The 16,220-nt window shown below is 40.0% G+C and overlaps 1 protein-coding gene across 2 annotated transcripts in view; it reads right to left on the minus strand.

The window, feature by feature from the left end:
- Positions 1 to 1,573: 1,573 nt before the first annotated feature.
- LOC134083293 (complement C4-B-like) overlaps positions 1,574 to 16,220 on the minus strand; it is a 28,918-nt gene continuing 14,271 nt past the window's right edge. For both annotated transcript variants that reach the window (XM_062539554.1, XM_062539553.1), the window contains exons 21-41: positions 15,967 to 16,182; positions 15,833 to 15,884; positions 15,061 to 15,150; positions 14,766 to 14,972; positions 14,583 to 14,658; positions 13,828 to 14,023; positions 13,596 to 13,700; positions 13,297 to 13,459; positions 12,903 to 13,105; positions 8,213 to 8,371; positions 8,038 to 8,097; positions 7,323 to 7,413; positions 7,012 to 7,183; positions 6,677 to 6,767; positions 6,486 to 6,560; positions 4,619 to 4,721; positions 3,020 to 3,109; positions 2,644 to 2,739; positions 2,334 to 2,417; positions 2,092 to 2,224; positions 1,574 to 1,871 (exon numbers count right to left, since the gene is read on the minus strand). In XM_062539554.1, the coding sequence (XP_062395538.1) occupies positions 1,736 to 1,871; positions 2,092 to 2,224; positions 2,334 to 2,417; positions 2,644 to 2,739; positions 3,020 to 3,109; positions 4,619 to 4,721; positions 6,486 to 6,560; positions 6,677 to 6,767; positions 7,012 to 7,183; positions 7,323 to 7,413; positions 8,038 to 8,097; positions 8,213 to 8,371; positions 12,903 to 13,105; positions 13,297 to 13,459; positions 13,596 to 13,700; positions 13,828 to 14,023; positions 14,583 to 14,658; positions 14,766 to 14,972; positions 15,061 to 15,150; positions 15,833 to 15,884; positions 15,967 to 16,182 (2,598 nt within the window). In that variant the 3' untranslated portion in view covers positions 1,574 to 1,735. The remainder of the gene's footprint in view (positions 1,872 to 2,091; positions 2,225 to 2,333; positions 2,418 to 2,643; positions 2,740 to 3,019; positions 3,110 to 4,618; positions 4,722 to 6,485; positions 6,561 to 6,676; positions 6,768 to 7,011; positions 7,184 to 7,322; positions 7,414 to 8,037; positions 8,098 to 8,212; positions 8,372 to 12,902; positions 13,106 to 13,296; positions 13,460 to 13,595; positions 13,701 to 13,827; positions 14,024 to 14,582; positions 14,659 to 14,765; positions 14,973 to 15,060; positions 15,151 to 15,832; positions 15,885 to 15,966; positions 16,183 to 16,220) is intronic.

Below are 16,220 nucleotides of genomic sequence, written 5' to 3' on the forward strand. Positions count from 1 at the left end.
GCGGACTAAGTGGAGCTAAATTAAGTTATTATCACTTCGTCTATTTTATGGCTAAGAAGGTTGTATTTGGTATCTGTGGATAGCTCTAGCTCTCCTCTTTTATCTGACATGCAAGCCGTATCTTTTTAGCCACGGTTTCACGAGTAAATCAAACGAAAGCGGTAGCCGAAGCTATATGATTCTTATTTATTTGTCACTTCGTCTGTTTCTATAACACAAAAGGATCGATGTGTTTGGTATCAATGGAAAGCTCTGTTTCTCCTCTTTCATTTGATATGCGTGTTATGTCTGTGCGATGCCTGGTCCCGGAGTAATTCAAGCGAGAGCAGTGGCTGCGTGGGTGAACGCAGAGCAATATAGACTGTAAATATGATATTTCATTTAAATTCATGATTTTATTTTTATTTTCATACTTGATCGTACAGACACGTGTCTAGTCTCGTTGGAAAGCCCCGGTTCTGAGCTCTTTCATGCAATATAGGTCTCATCTCGCTGTGACTAATAATCGTGGAGTAATGTAACAGAGAATAACGGACGCAATAACTTTGCGTCCGTCGGGCTCATAGGTCCGTTAAATTGACGTGGGAAAAAAATAGGATTTGTAAACTGTCGGAATGGGGGTACTAAAATGTGTCGGATTGGCAGCATGTCGGAATAACACCATGTCTGAATAGCGGCATGTCGGACGAAAGGGATGTCGGACTGGCAGGATGTCGGACTGCCGACATGTAACCGAACATTTTTAATCTAATTTTCGGAGTCGGCGCTGTTGTGTGTTAAAGATAAATTAGAGACGCCAAGACCCGCCTTCCTCTGATTTGTTTATATTGCGTGATGCCTTCCGTGGTTGGTTAGATTTAGGCACAAAGGACTGATGGATTGGTTATTGCGGTCAGTCAATCAGACTTGCTCGAACCACGGCAAGGGAAGGACCAACGTTTTGAAAAATAAATACATATAGTGCACTGAATGGGGAAATATTTTGCGTGAGAAATGTATGGCATGTGGTGTGAGAATGGGTCAAATTGCGTGACTCTCAGGTTCAAAGCGTGAGACTTGGCAGCCCTGTGTGAGTGACCAGAGTGACTGTGATATGACCAGATATCTTTCATATGTACATGTATGAATGTATAAATATTAGGACTTTAATTCTAACATGAATCAGTTAGTTCATAGCCATGAAACACCATGGTGTTTTGAAGTGAAAATTCACTTGTGCCAAGGGATAGAGATCTGATCATTGCAACTTGAGACTATGAGCAGAACTTAAGCAACCTATGGGACAGTTTTGTGAGTGAGATGACTTTTAAACTAATTTTACAACAAATACATTTATGGGGAATCTGCTTTTGAGGTCCATCAGCATGGTAGTCCAGCGACATACAGTGTTGGATGGTTCAGTTGAGCCTGAAGGTCAGGCTTCAATGTGCATGCATCCCACAGCATAATGACAAAACTCGTATTACTTGTCAGGATAATCAATGTCTCTCTGATCAGTAAAAATGTTAAAGACACCCAAGAAACCAAACTCTACTATCGATAGATTTGAATGGACCAACAATCAAGACAAAAATGTTTTGCCATTCACATTTTATAAGTAGGCTATATTATATGGCACATTACAAGTAGTAGGGAGTAGCTTAAGTAGGATATTGTCCTTGGAGGATACCGGTGCACATGTATATTGTCAAAAAATAACACAAAATTAGATATTGAAGGTGTGTCCTTTGGCAGATTACTGAGTGCAACCATCTAACTCATATTCTGTAATGAACTCCTTAAATTCTCTACAATACTGCCTTTTCTTTGTTGCTGTGCAGCCATCAGGCTCTTGTTCAACCCATGTTCTAGAATCCAGCAGGTACTGCATTCTGCAGGAAAGACAGAAAGAGCAGCCATTACCTGCCACTGCAGTACATTTAATGTGTATTCACATTCTGTATCTTGTTTTATGTTTAAATTATCCATCCAGCAGGAAAATGTATGCATTGGATTCTAATGAAATATGAATCAAAAACACATCTACACGTTCTCATGCACAATGATATACAATTATAATTGTTCATCAGTCTGAAATATCAGTGTTCTTACTGTCCATGCGCATCTGTGGTGGTCCCATCATAGCCCATGATGAGGTACGTCTTCCCCACTTCCAGACTTCCTTTACACTGCAGCCTCTTGGCAAACACACGAGTGTCTTCCACACCCACTGACAGGTCCCCAGCTACAAAACAACACGGAACATCCTCATGAAATCGGAAGTTCATCAAGTTCAGGACTGTTTTCAAAAAGTTTAAAAACAAATAAATCAATCAAATAAAAAGGATACATACTTGCTCTGTAAATGCTTTTCACGATGCCACTGTAGAGCTCAAAATTGCTTTTCTGCGTGGTTGATTTAATGAAGACTTTGTACCCTAAAAAAACCCAAGTCAACTCAGACAAATGCTAGATGTCCACTGTAGGTCTTGTAACATGTTAAAGTCAACTGTACTGCTCACACTGAGAGACACAGGTTGCACAGGATGTAAGAAGCATATGGTGTTGACCTGATCAATTTGGCCATAAGATCTTACATTATATATCTCCATTTATTCATAAGGCTATTTCTGCCAATTTGGAATTCAAGAGAAACACACAAACCGTATTCCACGACTGGATTGTAACAAGCATGATCGAAACGGTGGGACTTCTTGATCTTATATTCTGTTGAAAATGTCTTTTCTCTGAAACATGGTCCTAAGGAAACAAAATTCACACAGAAAAACATGCTAAATTATCATTTTTCTTAGTGAGCAAACTGTGTTTCTGAATACATGGTCAAAACTATGGTTTAGGTATTTTAGTCGTCATGTGCAATGCATCTACCTATTCAAAGTGACTAACAAAATCAGAATGTATATTTTAGTTTAGCGTGTCAATCTATCAATCAATCAATCAATCAATCTGAGAGTTGGTGATGATAATCTGTATATGCCTGCCATTCAGACTGACTTATTGTAAAGATCTCAGAGCCTACTTTCAGCACATTCACAGACATCCTCAGAGCAGAGCTTGGATATCATCTTGCTTCTCTTTGGCGCCGAGTAGAACGTGTTACATTTCCGATCTGTGCAATACAGAAGACACAATCTAGGTTAAAAAGAACAAGACATTGGTAGAAACCAAATCGCAATAAAGTAGCATATCATAATTCAAAATTTAGCAATACGTGTGAGAAATGGTGGGTGTCTTTATAAACACTGAAAGTGACCAGGTGGCCTTTATTTTTGTCCTTGTAATGAACTATTAAAGTCTGCAAAAAAGCCAATTGTAGATGAGAAAAGTAAATCCATGACTCCCCAGGGCCAGCTCTAAGCCCACCCAAGCATTGTGTCTTAGCATTGAGTTTTTTCCTGCTGTGCATCTGTGCAGTGTGCAACCTCAAACCCAACATGGATGTAGATGAGTTGGTGTTGAGTGTACTGGTAGCTAGCTGGTACATAGCTCTGTGCACTAGGCCTATCTAGGTATGTTAAGTAAACCCCCTTCTGATGCCTTACAGGAAACATCTGGGCATTTTTCACATAGATCTCTCATTCTCAAAGTCACTGAATACTGTCGGTACAAGAAAAAAACCTGAAACCAATCGGTGCTAAGTGGCTCAAGTTGCTGCAGCCAATAGCTAGAGGTCTACAGTACGACACTCTGATTTTAAAGATGCCCCCAGAGTGTCGCACTGTAGCTGCCTGGTTTCTGTAGCTGTCGGCAGGGATGGGCAAAAATACATCAAAATGTATTTTAAAACAAAATATCATCATAAGTATAGGAAAAATAAAATAGGCGAAATACGTTTGCCACACCATGAATCAAAAAAAAAATACTGTATTTTTGTATTTTGAAAGTACTAAAAAATACACTTTAACAAGCATGATATCACTTTGCAAACCTTCCATGTCTGTCTATTTAATCTATTCTTTTATCAGTACACACTGACTCGGTGTTGGTATGACAGGCAGTGTATTGTGTGTGTGTGTGATCAACCTATAAGTTACTCATCTTGCACTGGATAATCTTCCTGAATTTCAGTATTATGATCACAACAAGTCTGGCTAAATGACTACGTCACCAGTCGAGGCTATATTCATTGTTTTGCACTTTTATGATGTCATCACCAAAAGTAGGCTATTTGTTTTTTGTTTTTACTAAAAATATTTGCCAGCATTTTAAAACTACAAAAGTACACCTACAAAGTATTTTGATACAAAATACGAAACCATTTTCTTCAACAAAATAAAATGCAGATGATATAAATAAAATTTAACTACAACAATTTTATGTATCAGAAATACTGCCCAGCAACATTAGTACCACCTGTTTTGTGTGTGTGTTTATGTCAATTTTGATCCAATTTGATTGCTTTGCTATGTTGCCCATCCAAAATGTCGACCAGCCCACCCAAATATGGTAGGCTAACCGGCCCTGTGACTGTGTGATATGTGTATTGCTGGAAACTGATTATTTGCCAAGTAAAAGACAAAACATAACAGTCAAGCAAGTTCATGAATATCATCAATAACAACAATACAACGTTTCACAAAACTAAAGTAACCAAACAGGTAAAATCCAAAGGACCTACCAGGCTCATAGTAGTCATAGAACGTTGCTGGGGCAGGCTGGATCAGGCCTATGGGGACTACCTGTCTGGCTCCAAACGAGACACACTCTCTTCCACCGAGAATCTATGTCATTACAGACAAACAATGCACAATGAATAGGTTGAGGTCTTTTTTATGTATTTTTTGGGTCTTTTATGCCTTTAATGTTATAGGATAGTGGAGAATGACAGGAAGTGAACGGGAGAGAGAGTCGGGGTGGGATCCGGAAAGGACCACGGGGCGGGAATCGAACCCCGGTCACCGGCGTGCGGTGAAGGTGCCCCAGACAGGTTCACTTTCATTGAAATGGTGTGACTTTAAAATAACGCTTGTACTGAGAACTTGAATATTTGGATGCATTAACAGGATGAAGAAATCTTGTGTGTATCCCCTTAGCTTCATAATGCCATGACCATTTTGCTGTGTTCCCCAGTTAGAATGTAATGATTTTTTACAGTTTTTTTCAATCGCTAACAAGCGTTTGTCCATTCATTTGACACATTTTCAAAACTCTAAACACAGACTCTCACCTACAAAACACAATTGGCCAAACGGATCATTTTCCTCTCAAAAGCACATCCCATGTTCTTACACCACATTTTGTTACATATACACTAACTCGTCATTTCTCTGCACACACTAACTTTACCAAAACACTGGAAACCTGACTCAAAATGAAGTTATTTTGTCAAAGAATGAAGCTTGTTTTCACTTCACAAGATACATGCAGTCAATCAGAGTACACTAGGTTTCAAAATACTGGCTACTGTTGACATTACAAAAACTGCATAGACTTTTATGTTTCAGTTTTACAGGTATTTGCATGCAAAACATGCAATCCAGCATTTTTACACTAAATTTCTTGGTTGGGAACTGTATGTCCAGATGTAATGTTCACATTCAAATGCATTCCAGTAAAAAGCAAATTTTTTTTTTTTTTTTTTTTACTGTTCACTAGGCCTACAGGAGGTGAAGTATAAATACTGTTTACAGTAGACTATGATAGAACAGAAAACGTTTTATAGCATTGCAGTGAACAAAATATCCATGATACACAAGAGCATTCGGAACAAAAAACAACAGCAAAAAGCCCAGATAAAAAGGGGGTGAACAAAAAAAACCCCCACAAAATTACTGTGTCTAATCTCTGCACCTGCTCCTCTCAGTGCTCCTGCACCTCTCACTGCATCTCTCACTGGGCCTGCTCTTCTCCCTGGGCCCCTTACTCTTACTCTTCCTCGTCCAGACATTACAGTATTTGTCTTTTTCCGTTTCTGCTTCCAAAAACATCACCTCCTCTTTTTACTGTGTAAGTGTCAATGTAATAGAGACCCCTGCCACTGAGTCTAAGACAGACAGAAATCAGCTGTGGTTGCCCAATTTACCCAACATAAATCATCTGTGTATCAATATTTCGATTGTTTGTTTATTATCAGTTGAGATATATTGCTTTTGAATTGATAACATTGCAGAAGCAGAGGTTTTTATACTGTATCTAAGGTTTCGAATATTGTTTTAACTATTGTGGGATGTTGTGTGTTAACATTCGAAAATAATACAAAAACGATCCATTATTTTGTTGGGAGGTATAGTTTGTCTGTTAAGAAAATTTAAGCATTGTGAAAATGTATTCACTGACTGCATACTGTGTGAAAACAACATGAAATGTGTGAATGGTATGGCCATGAAAGACCGATGCTGTGCTAACTGTGTTTAGAGTTTTGAAAATGTGTCAACTGAATGGACAAACGCTTGTTAGCGATTGAAAAAAACTGTAAATACATTTCTTGACCAGAATGAATGAGTTTACACAACTGAGGAGGGTCAGACTTTGTAAGGCCATCTTACCTCATTAAAATACAAGAGCACTTTGTTGTGGGAGACCTCGTAATGAGAGATGTATTGATCATTTCCTTCTTTTAGCTGGAAAGTAAACAGAGCATTGCAAATAGAGGTCTTGAACAGTGTCCACATGAATGCAATGGGTTTTTTTTTTTTTTTTTTTTTTTAAAGAAAAGAATAGATATTTGATGTGTCACCTTATCTAGATCTGCAACATCAACTTCAAAGCCACTAAGTAGTGTAATATCAGCAATGGCCATTCCTGTGAGGTTCCGCTCCAGATTGTAACTGAGAACATGAGAGTCTTGATCAGATACACCATTCATGACTTTATGTTTTTCAAAAACTGTGAATGCAATTTGTTTTAAATTGAACTGTCATACCATCGTTCTAGTAATGGTATAATGTTCATTTTGTAATATTCTAATGATTATCTAGTAATAGAATAAAGTTGATCCAGTAATGGTGTAATGTTTACCTAGTAATGGTATGGCACATTTGTCAGTGCATGGTACATTCAGTTATTACTGACCTTACACAAACAGTGTACATAACATTCTCTTGTGAGTTCAAGCTCTGTTTTGTGTCCCTCTTCCGTCTGCTGCGAGCATCAAACCACTCAATTGCCGTTCTGGGAACATCCTCTTCTTCACGTCTCTCATCTCCATAGTCTTCATACTCATTGTAATTCTGAACCACCTCCTCTGGACATGGCATTATAACAATACAGTTGATTGCCAATGACAATGACAAACGTTGACATACTCCCTTTCTCTAGTCAACTTTTGTTTATGATTGCGGTGCATTATGGAATATTAACAATGCTGTATCAGTCTGTCTTACCAGTGTATTCCACTTTGCCTGCTAGAGTCACACTGATAGCGACATCATCACAGCTCATCTCTGGATCCAAGACATGAAAGACCTTCACAACCTTGATTTAGCAAAACCATGAGTCTTAACATGTGCCTGGTCTTGTTTTATATCAATATGATATGTTTTATAATGTACTGTATCTTGTTGAATATGTATCAAGCAATAAGGAGGAAGTTGAGGAGGAATGTAGTCCTGCAGTGAATGGGTAGTACAATACTGAGTCTGGTGGAAGAAACACACATAAGCCCTATTCGCACGGGATTAGTATTACCTGTGGACCTTTGGTGATTTGTGATAATTGCGGAGAATGTCTGAGATCTTAGTCCCGTGCGAATGTGCCATGTCTGTAATTTGTAAAGTAAAAATTCCGCCGCAAATTACCTACTGTATTTCGCCAAACACAGACGTCCGGTGATAATACTAATCCCGTGCGAATCTGCATCTCAGTGATTGCTATTGCAATTGCATATCTTTTCTACTTTGTGCGTTGTTTTCGGACGTTAGCATACGACATATCCGGCTGTAATGTCAGTGAAAATAGAGTAATTTACAGACTTTGCTTATCCCGTGCGAATGCGCTGCAAGTAACACAGAGGTGGGGCGATAATTTGAAAATGACCAGAGGTCCACAGGTAATACTAATCCCGTGCGAATAGGGCTATAGACACACATAAACACTGACCTTCATTTTGGCTTGGCCCTCTCCTTTAACCGTTGCACTTATACTGTGTCCGACCAACCTCTAGTAAAATGGCAAGAAATTAGAAAATGACAGACAGAAAGATTTAGTCATTTGTTTTTCACAAGGTACTGTAGATGATACCAGGGAGTGTGTGAGGGGTCTGATGCTGACTTACCTTCAGGTCTGCCTCTACAGGAAGGCGACTGCCACTCATGGCAAGGGACTCAGTCTGACTCTTTCCCGGTACATGGAAGTGCACTGCCATTTTAGTGTAGGGAGACTCAGGCCTGCTCATAGCATACACTGAAAGTGCCTCTAAGGCCACGATGGTGTCCTGAACCATATAAAAGATGTGGTAGTCATAATCTTACTTTTGGCTTATTCAAGTAAGAACATACAGTGAGGAGCACATGTATTTGATACCATGCTAAAACAGGAATATAAAATCATCATTTGACAATTGATCTTAATGCCTTAATTCAAAAAATGAGTAAAAATCAAACCGCCAAGGACACCAATTTTCTTTGTGATTGAAGAATGTATTGTAAATAAATAAATGTTTTCCTTAAATGCTAGGGGAAGGAAGTATTTGACCCCCTATGTAACCCTATGGGAATTTAACACATAGGGTTAACATAGGGGCAGGCAGATTTATATTTCTAAAGGCCAGCTATTTCATGGGCCTAGAGAAAGATTGTTGAGCTGGAGTGCTACCTGGAAAATGTGGTGCTAGATGGTGCTCTTTGGTCGAAGGCTTAGTAAGTGTCCAGAAAAGTGAAAGACACCAAGGCACTCATCTAGTAGAAAAGTTAAAAAGCCTTTATTCTATTTGGCAATTCATTGATTAAAAACGTACTCCGACGCGTTTCGGCTGGAAGCCTTCGTCAGGGAGTGAACAGTCTCTGTTCTGAGGTAATTGATATACATCACTGTGTGAATGTTAACAGGTGTGTTAATTGGACATCAATCACCCAATGAGCTGCTCCTTGACAGAGGTAATCATGGCTGTCTGAGATTACAAAGGTGGTCAGCAGGGGGCCTCACTCTTCATTAAGGCTGCGTTTAGACTGCAGATCGGATATGCTCATATCCGATTTTGTGCTCATATCCGATTTTTTTGATTGCATGTTTACATCTACTTTCGCCAGTGACCCAAATCCGATCATGTGTGTTTACATTTGCCAGACACTTGAAATGGCCCGCATGCGCATGGGCTAAAAGTTTCTTGTAGGGGAGAACCAGCACAATCGTAACACTTTTTTATTTTCTCAGTTCAAACTAGCTTTACACAAAGACGATAGCCTTGAGAGCAGTGAAACTTGACCAGAACAGAGTCATACATCTCTACTCCATGAAAGTTGAAACAGAATGTAACAAATATGTTGCAGTTTGTTAATAACTTAACTTAACAGTGACATGTACCTTTGTTCCAACCTACGCAGCCATTAAAAAGTGCGGTAGGCTACAGTTGTAACAGTATAACGTCATGGTTGTAACAGTGCTAAAATCGTGAATCCTATAACATATTTTAACACAAAACACTGCTGGCTTAAACAAAGAACATATGTTTTCATATATAATCAACAAAAAAGGTCCAAATGTATGACTGTTAAAAGCTAGTTGTATGAGTGATTAGCCATTGCAAACCATACGGTATTATGCTAGCTCACAATAACCTTTAAATAGGCTTATTTTGGTCCTATCGACTTGATAAAACCTGTTAATATAGTTGATGAACTGCTTATTTCTTACATGTCTGAAGCAATTGGTCCAACACTGATATTTGAAGTTGCTGTGTTAACTTTCATTGGGTGTGATCGCGGCACATAAAAATAATCCATAACTCGCAATCATAATTGCTCGCAACATGCGCGATAAAATCAGTTAATTTTGCCAGTGACGGGTGTTACAACTAACTCTTTTACTGTCTATGCAACTAACCCGCACATGTCTAGGTCATGTTTTTTATTTTCATTTAATTGCATTTGCTGTGACTATATAAATCAAATGGCACTCATGTTAACTTGAAACAGATCGAGGGACTGACGAAATGAACGACGTGATTGAAGTCTACACATTCAAATTTCACGAAGCAAAGTTTAACAAACAGAACTGCAGTTGCAGTTTTAAAAAAATAGGCTAATAGCCTACAAATCGCGATGCTTGAATTTGGCACTTTTTTGCTTAATATCTCTGGTTGGCAGGCGCGTAGGAACGTAGTAGACCTAAGCATTGGGGGGGACAAGATTGAGTTCCGTTGCGCGCGCAATTTTTTTATATTAATAAATAAAGGGGGCGAATTATAAGTCACATAAGAGATAAACAAAACCTATTGCTGAAGTTTTAATGGCCCTCTGTAAGATGCCGCTTTGAAAATATGTATTTCAGTCTTTTTCTTAACCTATTTGGAACTGGGAAGAACATCTGCACATAGGCTGTTCAGAACACATTTCTTCCCTGAAAACGCACACAGCTAGTCTGTAGGACAACTGACTCCCCCAATGCTTCCCTTTACGTGGTTGCATAAACGTTGCTTAAATGAAAATATGTTTCTTCTTCTTGACTTTTCATATGCCATCTAAGTAAATTTTATGTCAGCTGACAGATGGATGCGCGTTTTGGGCACAATGAATGGGTTTGCCCTTAGACGCAGGGAGAGCGCGCTGTGGCTATTGTTACCTGTATGCAGCCAGCTCAACAAAGTGACGTGGTTAGAAGATTCCTGTATGCTGCATTGCCGTGACCATTTCCTTGTGGATTTTTCTCATTGGAATACAGCTAACGAACATGAAAGCTGAGATTGCCTTGCGCATCAGTGTTGGAACGATACTCAACAAACTGTGAGATAAACATTGTTTTTCGTGTCTGGGAGATCTCGTTGTCGTTTTTGACTGTCGGCTTCTTATGTTTATTGTTTGGACGTATGGACACTGAACTTTGAGGGGGTGTTTGTTTGTGCATTATGAAGCTTTGTGTTAATTAGTATTTGTCGGGCCTTCACCTCAGCGCGTAAGTTGCGCGCTAGGTGGCCACGAACGAACTCATTGCTTAATTTGTGACAAAATGCAGTGAGTAGCCTATTCATCTTTCATTTGTGTTTTTTCATTTGTTAGATAATGTTGCATGTTTGACGTAGTTTGTAAACAGGCATTCTGCCCGTTTATCTTAAGTCAACCGAGGCCTTCGGTTGCTCATATCCGCCCGTAACCTTATGTGCGTCGTGACAGTGTGTAGATTATAATAAGGGGCAAATTGTTACACATTTAATTTTAAAAGCATAGCCTATAATAGGATGAATAAAGTGTATGGACTTGCTAAATCCAGGTAACCAGATAATTAGGCTATGTGCCACGTCCGATTTCGCAAGTGATAAGCCTACATTTAAAAGCGACAGCTGTAAGACTATATTTAGGCTATCGTAGACTACTGTATTCACCCACAATAGGCTATCCTCTTTACTATTTCGAAAAGAATGAAAGAAGGCCGTACACTAAATATTTGGACTGAGAGAGGAGCCTACATTAGCTTTCAGACACTCAAGGTGAGGAAGTGCTCCATGCTGCATTATTGAGACGGGCTTCGTTTCGGGAAACATTCTTAAAACACAATGTAAAAGACCTCCGATGCGCAGCGATAGCTATAGTTATGGGGCCGTAACTCAGGAGGATATAATTGAGCTAAGTAATCAACAACATCTGTACTTTGCAGCGTTTTTCTTTCGGGAGGGGGTCCAACATTGGGGGTGTCCCGACCCCCGCGGTTCCTACGCGCCTGGGTTGTAGGCTATTTACAGTAGACCATTCATATTTGGATGGCTATAGGCCTACGATTGTAGATAATTAGGTAGGCTACACATGTTTTATTCTCAATACATGGTCTACGGAAACGTAATAGTCTATCAAAGTATCAAATAGGGCAACTTTTAACACGCTCCGAGTCCGCCAGCGCGCCCACTTGGAATTGTAACCTAACGTCACCAGGCGCAAAATTGTTACAGATTAATGACGTGTGGGACGCATTGCACTGGAATATCCGATTTGTCTGTTTAGACTGTAGACACATGCACACAAATCCGATCCATATCTGATTTAAAACCACATACGAAAGGGGCCTGTATCCGATCTGAGGAGATCGGAATTCATGTGTTTTTTTTCTGTTTACACTGTCGTGGCACAGATCGGATATGTGCCACATGAGAGCAAAAAATCGGATTTGGGTCACTTCAAACTGGCAGTGTAAACGCAGCCTAAGACTCTTCATGGGCCTACTGGAAAAAGCACCATGATGTGGGGCTATTTTAATTCCAACGACCAAGGGAACTTTATCAGGATGCATAATATCCTGAATCCATGAAATAGCTGCCTTAAAAAATCTGCCTGCCCCTATGTTAACCCTATGTGCTAAATTCCCATAGGGTTACATTGGGGGTCAAATACTTCCTTCCCCCTAGCATTTAGGAAGAACATTTATTTATTTACGAAACATTCTTCAATCACAAAGAAAATTGGGGTACTTAGTGGTTTTATTTTTACTCAATTTTTGAATTAAGACATTAAGATCAATTATCAAATGATGATTTTATATTCCTCTTTTTAGGCAACTTTAGCATGGTATCAAATACATTTTCTCCTCACTGTATCTGATGCCATTTTCTGTAAAACAATGAGATTTCCATTTTTTTCTTCAACAAGATGAAAATACATGTACATGGATTGCACTGGATACTAAGACAGTCTAACAAATCTATTTACTGGTGATTATGAGATTGTGAGCTATAAAGTCTAAAACATCCAGCAGAGGGGTCAGTGTGGCATAGAGTGACGAGCAGCGGCAAGGGTCAGATTAGCAATGAATGATTGGCAAACCTGAGTGGATTTCCAGCCCCCGCTGTAGCTCTCCCGGGTTGCCAGATAGCAGGCTGCATCGTCTGCCCACGGCAAGTCCTTCTGCGCCACAGCAGCCAACAGTGCATAGGCAGTGGTCTCCACAGTCAGTGCCTCAGAAGAAATATAATGGCGCCCTCTATCATCCAACCCAAAATTTGCACGCCACACTTTGCATTCTCCCTCTGATAGAACGAAAAGATAGATTTGCTGAATGTATCACACAAAGCACATTCTCATGACAAAATGGGAATTCCATAAATGCATGACTTTGAAAGATCTACAGTATATTTTTCATACAAACAAGTGCTAGTACATAATAGCTTCTGGATAATTTTGTGTTTCCAGACAGATTTCAAAGCATAACATAGCTTGCCTTTAGTGACAAAACTCTTAAGTCTCGCCCAAGCAGACTGTGACAGTATGCGGTCAGGAAGACAAGTAGATAAACAGTAGGTTGTGATGGCCAGGGCAAAAGGTGTCTTCAGGTCACCAACACGGGACACAAGGTAATTTGTAGATTCAGAGATGCTGGCCTCCTGCAAGTTTCAGGAGAACAAAAAATCAGCTACAGGACAGCAGCCACTACACATCCATGTGCATAGCTCTTTTGTGTTTTGTACTTTTGAACCAATACTCATCACAAACTATGCAAGACCATTTCTATCCTCTTACCGCCTTTTCCTTCCCTTCTTTTGTCAGGAAAGGGAGAGAATGATTGATGGCGAGGGTGATGAACGCAGTCAGTGATACGTCTTCCTCCAGACCTCCAATTCCTCCCTGTGGACCGACAACACAACCACATGTACAATACTCACAAAGGATCATGTCTATTAGGTCACTGGAGTATAGCCGCAAGCCTGAATATCACTGCATTTAACATTTATCATTACAAATGGCCACCCACCTGCATTTCTCGATGAATGACTGGTTTAGGGTCAGAGAAAGAGCCATCTGTTGAGTTTTGCATGCCCACCAGGTACTGAACAGAGAGCTGGATGTCCTCTGCTGTAATCACTCTCTCTCGTCTTCCCTGTTCTCCAGTGACTGCTGCCTGCCGCTCGGCCACTAGTGACAACACTTTCACCACAAGGGCAGTGAGCCTACAGGATAAGAGCAAATCTACTTAATGGGATTGATCAAGCAAGTCCACTACTGTTCTTCTTAAGTTTTCTTTATTAATAGTTGGCTTGATCAAGCAAGCCCACTATTGTTCTTTATTATTAGTGGGATCGATCAATCGATATGCCCATTCTTGCAGTTCCTCAGAGATACAATTCTAGTTCATGTTGTCATGTCCAGTTTTGTCAGTCCATTCTGATTTACGTATATATTAGAACCTTTGGAAAGAGAGACTGGAAAATTCCCAGTCATATGTAAAGCACAATATATAGGTCCCTACCGTAATTTCCCAACTATTAGCTGCGGCTTATTCACTGATTTCTTCAGCTATGAGGTTAATATACAGGGACAGTCATATGATGGTATTAAAGTGGTATTGGTTTTGTTTCTTTTCACTTGCATAAAACGGCTTATACACAATGTGGCTAATACACAGGAAATTACTGTAGATCCTTAGATCACTTTGAGAAAAGAGGAAAATAAATTGCTGAAATAAAGGGGAGATACTTCTATTTAGAGTTGTGGAGAGGGAAAGCTCACCAGGTACTGCTTTCACGGTGTAGCCATGCGCCGTATGAGCCGTCCTGTTTCTTGTAAGTCAGAATTCTTTCATAACCTGAGAAGATGAAACACTGATTTCACTACCCACCGCTTGCCCAACCGTTTATTAGGACATTTCTATTTTTTACGTATAAATATGTACTACAACGTCTTTATTTCTACCCTTCTCAATAAAATCGATGGCCTCATCCCTTTTCCCTGGTGGTAGCTGAACCCAGTGGTTGCCATGGTCCAGGTAGCGCAGAGAGAGGGCAGTTGGGGACATGAGCATCATGGTCTGCTCAGCACACCCCTGTGGGGCGTCAATCAGGTGCTTCACCTTGGAGGCGGAGAGCATGGGCACAGCGGTGCCTTGGCCGAACACCTCTCCTACAGCAAAGAGCATTCAGGGATGTCAGAGAGAACAACTTCACAGAAACATCAACATTTCATTATGAAGGTGAATGGAATCTAGAACCTTCTAACTTGACAAAGACATTGGTGCCAGAGTCAGGGACGGTGCTGTTTGGAAAATGCCCCTGAATGGTAAAACTCCTCTCGGACGTTCCTGCAAATGGAGAGGGATATTGTGGTCATTTGTTTAAGCTGTAGCTATTATGGAATACAAGAATATATTCCAGTCTCTACGCCTTAGGTCTAATTTACAACATCACACCACAACGCATTAATGAAGTGCTTTCAAATATCAAACGCCATCACAAGATGGGGCAAAAACTACACAGGAATAACTTCTGTCATCACCCTACTTTAAAGAGTTGAAACAAAAGGATTCAACTAGTATTTTTTTTACCCTGTCATGTGATTAATCACTACAACTTAGTATTAAAGGTATACTATGCAACGTTTTTCAGTTAATCAATTCGTTCCATACTGTTATATATGATTAAATGGGTCATTACCGGTCGAACGGTGTTTTTTTTGGCCGCTCTAGTGGTCTGTAGCGGTAAAACCACACTTGCAACTTCAGGAGACACCGGGCACGCACCCATGCTCTACTCCAGGAAGTGTCATGTAAAGTCTCATGAAAAGGCACGGCAGACTGACCGATTGAGGAGTTTTGTCAAATATACACGCTAAAGCTGTAGCAGAAACTCTGCAGAGAAATATGCAAGCATAAAACGAGCGAAAATGAAAAGTGAAAGCGAAACCGGCGATGAAATCGCCAATCCTGCATAGTATACCTTTAACATTAGAAAATGTAAGCTTTTAATCAATAGATGCCACCTCACCATTAAAGTTAAGAAGAAATGTCTCTTCCTCTTTCACCAGCACTCCCTCTGTCTGGAGAGAGAAGGGGAAAGTGAAGTTGACGATGACAGTGAAGGAAGCCAAGTAAATGAAGCAAAGCTCTAATGTAAATCACCTGGACTAACAGCATCTTCTTAATGGCATCCACACCAAACTCTTCTTCTCGATCATAAAGCTGAATTGTGATTGGAATTGAGCCCAGTGTCATTGGGACCGCAGTGAACGTGACAGTGAGGGAAGACGCGTTTTCCACGCGGATGTTCTGATAAGAGTTGGCTGTTTTGGCAGCAGGAGAACACAGTCCATCTACTTGATTCATGTGAACAGCTAACTGAATAGGAAGATAAACAGGCTTTGTAAATAAAGGCT

This window comes from Sardina pilchardus, chromosome 6, assembly GCF_963854185.1.
Source record: "Sardina pilchardus chromosome 6, fSarPil1.1, whole genome shotgun sequence".
Lineage (NCBI taxonomy): Eukaryota > Metazoa > Chordata > Actinopteri > Clupeiformes > Clupeidae > Sardina > Sardina pilchardus.